This window comes from Myotis brandtii, unplaced genomic scaffold (assembly GCF_000412655.1).
Source record: "Myotis brandtii unplaced genomic scaffold, ASM41265v1 scaffold388, whole genome shotgun sequence".
NCBI lineage: Eukaryota > Metazoa > Chordata > Mammalia > Chiroptera > Vespertilionidae > Myotis > Myotis brandtii.
Genome location: NW_005364882.1, coordinates 3,013,237 through 3,022,762, shown reverse-complemented (window position 1 = coordinate 3,022,762; position 9,526 = coordinate 3,013,237). Strand labels below are relative to the sequence as shown.

Below are 9,526 nucleotides of genomic sequence, written 5' to 3'. Positions count from 1 at the left end.
AACCCATTGTGGCCCTCGAGTCAAAAAGTTTGCCCACCCCTGGTCTATAGACTAATAGGATTCCAACTTGAATTGCCCCCAGGCAATCATCCTCAGGTGTGGAGAGAGTTTTTTCAACAGGGTGGGGCAGTTGCTTCTGCCTGGAGGCTACTTGTTACTTTTAATCTCTTAAGTGGCCTCAGGGCAAGGTGTTTTTCAATAGGGTGCTTCGACTGTCTTCCCCCAGGCAAGGCAGATGTCTATGTGGGAAATATGTCCTCCTCTGTGTGAAGGAATGACTCAGCCCAGGAAACTTGGGGTGTTTGCCTTCTGAGCTCTATCCCCCAAGTCCCCAGTCCTGGGTTCTGCCCTCACAGCTCCACTCCACTTCACCCTCCCTCTACCAGAGCACAAGGTGGGTGGTTCCACAGGGAATTTTTGTGCATTGGCCCTTCAAGAGGGTGCCTGAACTTTCAGCTGCCACTCCCTGACAGATAGCACTCCACTGCTTTTCACCGCTAGATGTTATGTGGGTACCCTCCTCAGATTTGGTGCTCTCTGCTGGGGAGCCCAGCTTCGGGATTAGATCCCAGAGTTCTCAGCGGCACCCCCCCACAGCTGTATCTTTCCGAACAATTTTAAATATAATAATGTTACATGCAATAAACACCAATTATTCAAGAAAAAGGATCAGTCTCTATGAGGTCTCCACCTTCGGTCCTTGGGTATCAGGGTTCTCTCCTGTGAGTTTTCCGTTGATTATTCAGGAAGCCTTTCTGTATTTCAGTTGTAATTCCAGCTTGTTCCTGGGAGCATGTCCGTGCAGCATCCTTCTACTCTGCTGCCATTTTTAATCTCTCTTGTTGATTCTGATTTCAATTTCCAATCAATTATTGACTGTTACATTATAAAATGTAGTAACACATGGCGAGGCACTATCACGTTGCTAAAGGAGTTTTTCAATCCTTACTCTCAATTTCAGTACTTACCTGTACCTACTTGTGACCAGACAAGTAGGTACAGACTATTCAATGTTAAGGTAACAAATCCACAAAGCAGAATTGGAAACAATTAATTCAAGTTAAACTTAAAGCACTAGGCCAGAAATTTGGACTTAAAAAATGGAATCATAAAAAGATATCAGTCCTATAAGAAAAAGAAGAGTCAAGGACAGGGAAGGCCATAGGGATGGGTAGAAAGTGACAGGCAGTGTGTAGATTCTCTCTGTTGTGCTGACAGTTTATGACTACTCACACAGTAACCACCAATCCCTGGCTTCCAAAAAGGCACTCCACCATCGATTTCAGTCAGTCAGCTGCACAAGGCAATGAGGAGTAATACTGTTTGATGCAATTAGATGTAAATATACACAATAGTCAACACATGGACTGCCCCTTTCTTGAGGAATCCCTTCAGAAGAACAGCTAGCCAACCACCTACATATTCTCTCTCTGTTCTTAATCAGTTTCCTGCCTATCCAATTAAGCTATTACATTATATTATATTTCCTTCCTACAGTCCCTATTATTTAGCCTTCAAAATTCAAACTTTAAATCCATAGTCAAACTATTTAATTGACTTGAAAACTGATTAAAATAAAACAAAAATGACACCTAAAAACTATCAAAAGCCTACAACTTCATGTGAATTACCCAGCAAACATTAGCATTTTATCTGCTAACATCTAATATATTATTTACCTATGAATATTATGCAGAATTTGTAATTATGCAGCACTGTTAACCAAATGCTACTTTTCACAAAATCCACAGTAAATAGAGTAACAGCATTCCATAAAAAACAGTGTATATAGAATAGTCTGACTTTTATTCTGCCAATGAGAAAAGTCAGTGAATTATTTTGAGCAAGGGGCTAGTGAGATCAAATTTGCATTTTGAAACATCACTGACTGCAATACAGAGGATGAAATAATAAAGTTCTTCAAAGTGTCAGTGTAGGGTTTAGGACCTGAAGTGGGGGTAGTGGGGATGGAGATGATAAGTGGAGGATGCTTTTGCTGTTATTGCTAATCACGATGACAATGATAATCATGGTGGTGGTGGTGGTGGCAGAAACTACCACACTGTGCTTAGCACTTTATATGCATTATCTAATTTGATCTTCTCAACAACTCTATAATGTAGGTGTCACTATTTCTCCATTTCCCAATTAAGAAATTAAAATTTAAGAGATTATATAACTGGCTCAAAGACCTACAACTAGTAAATACAAGAATTGTGAGTTAAATTAGTAGTATAACCCATTGTATTTATCTGCCCCAGCACCATGTGCAATTCTCCCCTTCTTTTGGTACTAGAGCCCTGTTTTGAGGAGGCAGATAGTGGGGGGAACTTCGCCTTCCTGATGGAATAGATTAAGATGCCCTGTGCTTCCTGACTAAGAGGGGGGCACATACAGACATAGGAGATGGAAAATCTTCTACCTGATCTTCTAGGTATAAGGATCATTTGCTGGTTCCTAAGAGATATTTTTTATTACCTTTTATCTCATATACTGAACAGAGATTTGACACCAAGCAATAATGTACTCCTTCTCCAAGTCTCTTTGGACTTGAATTCCAGCCTCCCAAACACACCAATGCCAACATCCCCAATGAGACTCAGTTGAGCTTTGGGAATCAATAATTATATGATAAGAGATATTAACCTTTTCCCAGAAAAAACAATGTGATCACAAAACTGAGATAAGCCTTTTTACCTGCATATCTTTATATGTTATGCCACCTTATATATGTTGGCCGGATGCTATACCTAGAGCTATGTAGGCAATCTTTGCTACCACATCTGTCAACACACAAAACAGTAGAATTCAGACACAGAGACTTTCCAACTATATGAGCCAATAAATTTGAATTCTGTGGCTTACATCTTAAAGCAAACTAATTTAGAACTTGGTGCCAGGAAATAGGGTGATAGAACCTAAAATGTAAAACCTATTTAGTAAAGAAAGAGGGCAGGGTAGTGAAAGTCTCCTCATCTCCTAGGACAGTGGTCGGCAAACTCATTAGTCAACAGAGCCAAATATCAACAGTACAACAATTGAAATTTCTTTTGAGAGCCAAATTTTTTAAACTTAAACTATATAGGTAGGTACATTGTTATTAACTTAATTAGGGTACTCCTAAGCTGGCCTCCTCAATCTGATTGAGGAACCTTCACTGAGGTCGACCCCTTCCAACTCTCCCATCCACACTCGTCTTGTATACTTGTTTCAGATAGATGAGTGTGGATGGGAGAGTTGGAAGGGGTCAACCTCAGCGAACGTACCTGAAAACAATGTACCTCCCCCACGCTGCGTATACCGTGGCCCGCCTGTGCCGTGTCTCCCTGCAACCGACCGATACCCCCCACTTGTTCTAACGCCACTTCTTCAAAATAGACTCACCCAGGCCGAAAACCGACTTCTGTGCATGGGCCACGAAGTTTCAATCGCACTGTACGTGCGTGCCCACACGTGGTATTTTGTGGAAGAGCCACACTCAAGGGGCCAAAGAGCCGCATGTGGCTCGCGAGCTGCGGTTTGCCGACCACTGTCTTAGGAGGAAGATGGCTCCTCTCATTGTGCAGTTAAACCTATTGTCTTGGAAATGAGACCACCTAACCCAGCCGTGGGCAAACTATGGCCCATTTGAAATGAATAAAACTAAAAAAAAAAAAAAGACCGTACCCTTTTATGTAATGGTGTTTACTTTGAATTTATATTAGTTCACACAAACACTCCATCCATGCTTTTGTTCCGGCCCTCCGGTCCAGTTTAAGAACCCATTGTGGCCCTCGAGTCAAAAAGTTTGCCCACCCCTGACCTAACCAATGGACTGATGTTTTAAGAACTTGGTATAAAATGTCAGGATAATGGATTGTGTTGGTTACTTCTTACTGCCTTCAGGAGTCCTACAAGAAAGAGACAAGCTGGCAAGTTTGAAGGTAGAAAGGACACAGATACAAATAGAAAGGTGTTCTCCTCAATTATTGACAACCAGCCCAAAAGACTGAGAATTAGGTAATCCAGCTTCTTAAGAGATTACTGAGTTCTATGAACCAAGGAACAAAAGAGGGAAAGTGGGAGAAAAGACTGGGTCCTGGGGAAGCTTGACCATCTATGACCATTCCAACATTTTTGAGTGTTGAATGAGTTCTTAGTTCCTATATTTATTTAATTTAAATCTTATCCATTTCATAAGTATATCTCTATTTGAATTCTGTTCATATTCTTTTAAGTGTTTACCCTTTATATAACTGGGACATGTTCTGAATTCTACTTTCTAAAATTTTGACACAAAATATGAAGAAGCATAAATAAAAAGACAATATACACTTAATTTATAAAATAAGCTACACAAACAAGGGGATAGTAGAGGAGTATGAATTTATGAAAGTTACTCTGTCCATCTTTATCACAATGCCCTTGTTCCTCATTCAGAACAAATTAAGGTTACCCTGGTTTTATTTAGATGTGGAAAATAAAAACAGTAAAGTTACTGCCTCAAGGCATCCCTTTCTCCACCTCTGGCCAACCCAGATTTCTTCCATAATAGTGGAAAGAATCAAACCTACTTTGTGCCCAAGTTGAAACTTAAAATACACATTCCCAGTGGGCATTGTTTTACACAGTAGCTATGTATTACTCAAGTGATATAGTGATCTATTTACGGCATATGACACAAAACAGACCTTTAGAGTTGGCCTGATATTCTAGCCACCAATTATAATACCTAAATATAAAAACAAACATTAAAAAAATCTATATATAAGAGCCTTTTGGAACACAATCCCATCACTACATGATCAAATGAATAGTCCTAACTTGACATGAAGTCATTACAAATCACAAGGAACTTCAATTAGTGGTTACTTCCATAAAACAATGTATCGAACCCCCTCCCCCCGAGAAAATTGATTAAAATGTCAATTAAGGTTATGTTTGATTCCAATTTAAAGATAGAATTTTTAAAAAGTTAACAATAAGAGAAAAATCTCTAAGAAAAGTGCATGTGATGATCATAAAAGTTTTAACACATCAGAAAAAAATGACAGCACCCTTTGTTCTACTACATTTATAGAATGAATGATTCCTCATGACACATGCAATTGTAATCTCACTTCAATCCCATTTTCTACCTTGCAGACAGGAATTTTTTTCTGAAAGCATCAAACAAACCTCATTGTTCTCATTCCCAAAACCCTTTTATGGTTCTGCACAGCCATCTGGATAAAATAAAAACTCTTTAGGACAAAATTTTCTTGACCTGGCTCCAGCCTACCACTTCTGTCTCTGGCTTTCTATCTCTACCTCTCCGTACCCTCACAGGCACAGAGAAGTGGTGTTCTGATGTCTCCTTGCCTGGACTCCAGAGCCCCCTCTACTTGGGCTGTCCTTCCCCCAACACTCTTTCTCATACTTGTCTAAATGCTCCTCCTCTAGAAGCCTTCTGCCCATTTCCCATCTTGGTCCACTGGTCTTCCCACACGGTACTTTTAGGAAAGAATAAAAATTTGCTTCTCTGAGAATAATGGCCATCAAGTAGGACAATACACTCTTGCTGACTCTGTGTCATAATTTACAGTAACATAACTACAACATATTCTACTAAAACAATATCCACTACTAACAAATGTGTTAATAAATTTCTGTCCCCCTCAGAAGTAAATCTCCCTAAAACTGAGATTCCGTTTTGACTGTATTATTCTTATCATGCATCTTAATTAACTTTGATATCTTTTTTCAAGTGAAATGCTATTATTACTTCATTTTATTGGTTTAAGATGCGTGCTGTGAAAACTGAAGCATTACAGTCCCACAGGTCATAGTAGAGTCACTTTTCTCAGATTCAACCTCTTTATGATTTAGAAGATACCATAGTAGTCAAAAACAAATGTAGTGAGAGAGAAGGATAAAAGGAAATCAAAGGAGCTCTGAGACAAAAATACCAGGGAGGCAGAGAAATTTGAAAAAGCAGCTGAGATTCTCCTGCTGGCCTTGCAGAAGCGAACAAACATTATGAATTGCCTGTGGAGGGGTCATATAGCAAAGAACAGGGGGGCTTTTAGCAGCTGGAAGCACTCTCCAGGCAAGATCAAGCAAAAGAATTAAAATCCATTAAGGAACTGTTTGGTTGTTTTTAATCCTCACCCTATGACATGCTTAGAAAGAGAAAGGGGGAGAGAGAGAAACTTTGATCAGTTGCCTTCCATAAGCTCCCCGACTGGGATCAAACCCACAACCCAGGTATGTGCCCTTTTAGTGCACCATCTGAGCCCCTCTAGCCAGGCGACCTGAGTTTTGCTAACAACCTGTGAACTTGTAAGAGGACGTGAAGCCTCAGACAGGATCATAGCCCAATTGAAAACTTAATTTCAGTATGTGAAACTGGGCAAATGCCCCAAATGAGGCCTGGACCCCTGACCCACAGAAATGATGTGATAATAAATTTACATTGTTTAAGTCATTGGTTTTGTGAGAATTTGTTAAACAACAATAGAAAACCAATACATCATGTGTTATAATTAAGAAAATATTGCTCGTGGATATGTTTGCTTATAAGTTCTGTCCACATCAAACATTTGTTTGCTCAAATATATTGCCTTTCCTATGTAATCCAGCAACAAATAAGCTTCCATTTTCATAAAATTTGAACACTTCAAATTTGTTATAAAACATTTGATCTCTGAGCTTTAGTTGACACAAAATATATCTAAAACCGAAAACTGAATTTAAAAGTATATTTTCCTAAAGTTTTGCAAACTTACTATTTTAGAAAATATTTACCATATTCCATGATCAGAGAAAAAGGTACACATTAACATACTTATTTCTCCTCTCAGTATTTATGTTAATCACTAGAAAATGTCATATTATGAAATACATCATATTGTGAGCTTATTCACTCATTATGTGAATATTTTATTACAATATGCAATATGTGGGAAAAAGAGATAGACTAATTTCACAATCAAAATAAATTATATAAGGTTGTATAATTATAACTTCCCCAACATAACAATCTGTAATCTAGTCAAATTGGGGGGAAAGAGTTTGGCATTATTACCCATCTACAGTGAGAGGGAAAAATAAGCTGCCATCTAGTATTTTCAAATTGTAACAACTAAAATTGTCTTCTGTACTTTTATCAAATAGAAAATTTGTAGTTAAATAAATTTATAAACACCCAGAACCGAGTTTCTTATTGTTAGTTGTTCTAGTAAACCGTTTTTTTACAATTACAAATAAAGTTTGGTCTTTTAAAAGACAAGCTATGTTAAGTTAGCCTACCTTCCACACTCAAAGTCCCCATTTTAGACTCCAAGAAATCAAATAATGTGCTTGGTGCTGATGGCCTTGCATTTCCCAGTTCTTCTTCATCTTCAGATCTTATTCGTCCCCTGCCTTTTCCTTTGCCTTAAGAAGTAAGACATATAAATTGTATATGCATAAACAAAAGGCGAAATACACTAAAACATAACTAGCAGATACCTTAAGTAGGATTTTGTATATATTTCTTTTCATATTTTTTGTACAGTTTACATTATTCATAAGAAAATTTTTAAATGACTGTATTAACTAGTACATTTAATCCTGTATTAACTAGTACATTTAATTCTCTAAATGATCTATCTAGAAATTTAAATTTTTTCATATAAATTATCTTTTAAAAAATCATTTTCACACATTTTTTCTTTACCCACTTATTTTTTTAAAAGACTATAGGATTAGGAATGGGAAAAAATCACATAATACATTTGACTGTGCAACTAAAAATCACATGATGCATTCAACTATGCAATTAAAGAATAACACTAAATAGTCATGTTCTTGTTCATTTAAAAAGTTTTCAGACTCTTCAGTCATTTATACAAGTGGCATGGTACTAGGTTAATAGAACTAGTCACTTTATATTTCCTGTATTACATCAACCCTGCCAAATAAAGTATTGTTAGACCTACTTTATATAAAGATGAAGACAATGAAATGCAGCATAACCTGCACAAGTCTCTGTAGTTCTAAAATTAGAAGAACTTATCACAATGGTAAATAAAGTTACAGCCATCACAGCAACAAAACCCAGGCTCTGTCAACAACATATATTCCTTTGAAAAGCAAACAATGCTATGTGGCACATTGCTTAGTGAGTTATACCTCTCAGAGGTGGACCCGAAACAGGTTTTTGTTTATTGCTGTTAAGAAGTACATTCAGTGCTGCTTCTAAGTTGTTGCCATTATCCATAAGAGCTTGCCTTGACGCTTCCTTACTGAAGCCCATTTCTGTTATGTGCTTCAGAGCCTTCTCATCAACCTGTAAAGAATGAAGAGAAAAGCTATGCTGATAGGCAATAAATAAAGCAAGTTATAACTTTTCAACTGTACATTGTTTAATTTCCTTTTAATTGAATTTATTGGGGTGACACTAGTTAACAAAATTGTATAGGTTTCAGGTGCTCAATTCTGTAACACATTATCTATACACTGTACTGTGTGTTTATCACCCTGTCTCCATCCGTCACCATTTATCCCCCCTATACCCTCCTCTACCTCCCCCCACAATCACCACATTGTTCTGTGTCCATGAGTTTATTCTTTTTTGCCCAATCCCTCCACCATCTTGCCCCTAACCCAGCTCGCCACCCCACTCCCGACAGCTGTCAGCCTACTCTCTCTGAGTCTGTCTCTACTTGGCTTGTTCATTTTGTTCATTAGATTCCACATGTGAGTGAAATCATATGGTACTTGTCTTTCTCTGACTGGCTTATTTCACTTAGCATAATGCTCTCCAGTTCCATCCATGCTGTTGCAAAAGGTAAGTGTTCCTTCTTTTTTTATGGCTGAGTAGTATTCCATTGTTTAAATGTACCACACTTCTTTATCCACTTATCTATTGATGGACCCTTGGGCTGCTTCCAAGTCTTGGCTATTGTAAATAATGCTGCAATGAACAGAGGGATGCATAAATTTTTTCAAATTAGTGTTTAGGGCAGTGATGGCGAACCTTTTGAGCTCGGCGTGTCAGCATTTTGAAAAACCCTAACTTAACTCTGGTGCCGTGTCACATATAGAAATTTTTTGATATTTGCAACCATAGTAAAACAAAGATTTATATTTTTGATATTTATTTTATATATTTAAATGCCATTTAACAAAGAAAAATCAACCAAAAAAATGAGTTTGTGTGTCACCTCTGACACGCGTGTCATAGGTTCACCATCACTGGTTTAGGGTTTCTTCAGATAAATTCCCAGAAGTGGATCACGGGGTCATAAGGCAGTTCCATTTTTAATTTTTGAGGAAACTCCATAGTGCTTTTCACAGTGGCTGTACCAATCTGCATTCCCACCAACAGTGCACAAGGGTTCCCTTTTCTTCACATCCTTGCCAACACTTGTGGTTTATTGATTTACTGATGATAGCTATTCTGACAGGTGGTTTTAATTTGCATTTCTCTGACAGGTAGTGATGTTGAGCATGTTTTCATGTCTATTGGCCACCTATATATCCTCTTGTTAATCCTCACCCAAGGACTTTTTTCCCCACATTG

General features: G+C 37.9%; 1 protein-coding gene across 3 annotated transcripts in view; it reads right to left on the bottom strand.

The window, feature by feature from the left end:
* Window positions 1-9,526, bottom strand: part of TDRD3 (tudor domain containing 3) — a 136,944-nt gene that overhangs the window by 55,698 nt on the left and 71,720 nt on the right. For all 3 annotated transcript variants that reach the window (XM_014544922.1, XM_014544921.1, XM_005872676.2), the window contains exons 9-10: window positions 8,134-8,290; window positions 7,270-7,395 (exon numbers count right to left, since the gene is read on the bottom strand). In XM_014544922.1, the coding sequence (XP_014400408.1) occupies window positions 7,270-7,395; window positions 8,134-8,290 (283 nt within the window). The remainder of the gene's footprint in view (window positions 1-7,269; window positions 7,396-8,133; window positions 8,291-9,526) is intronic.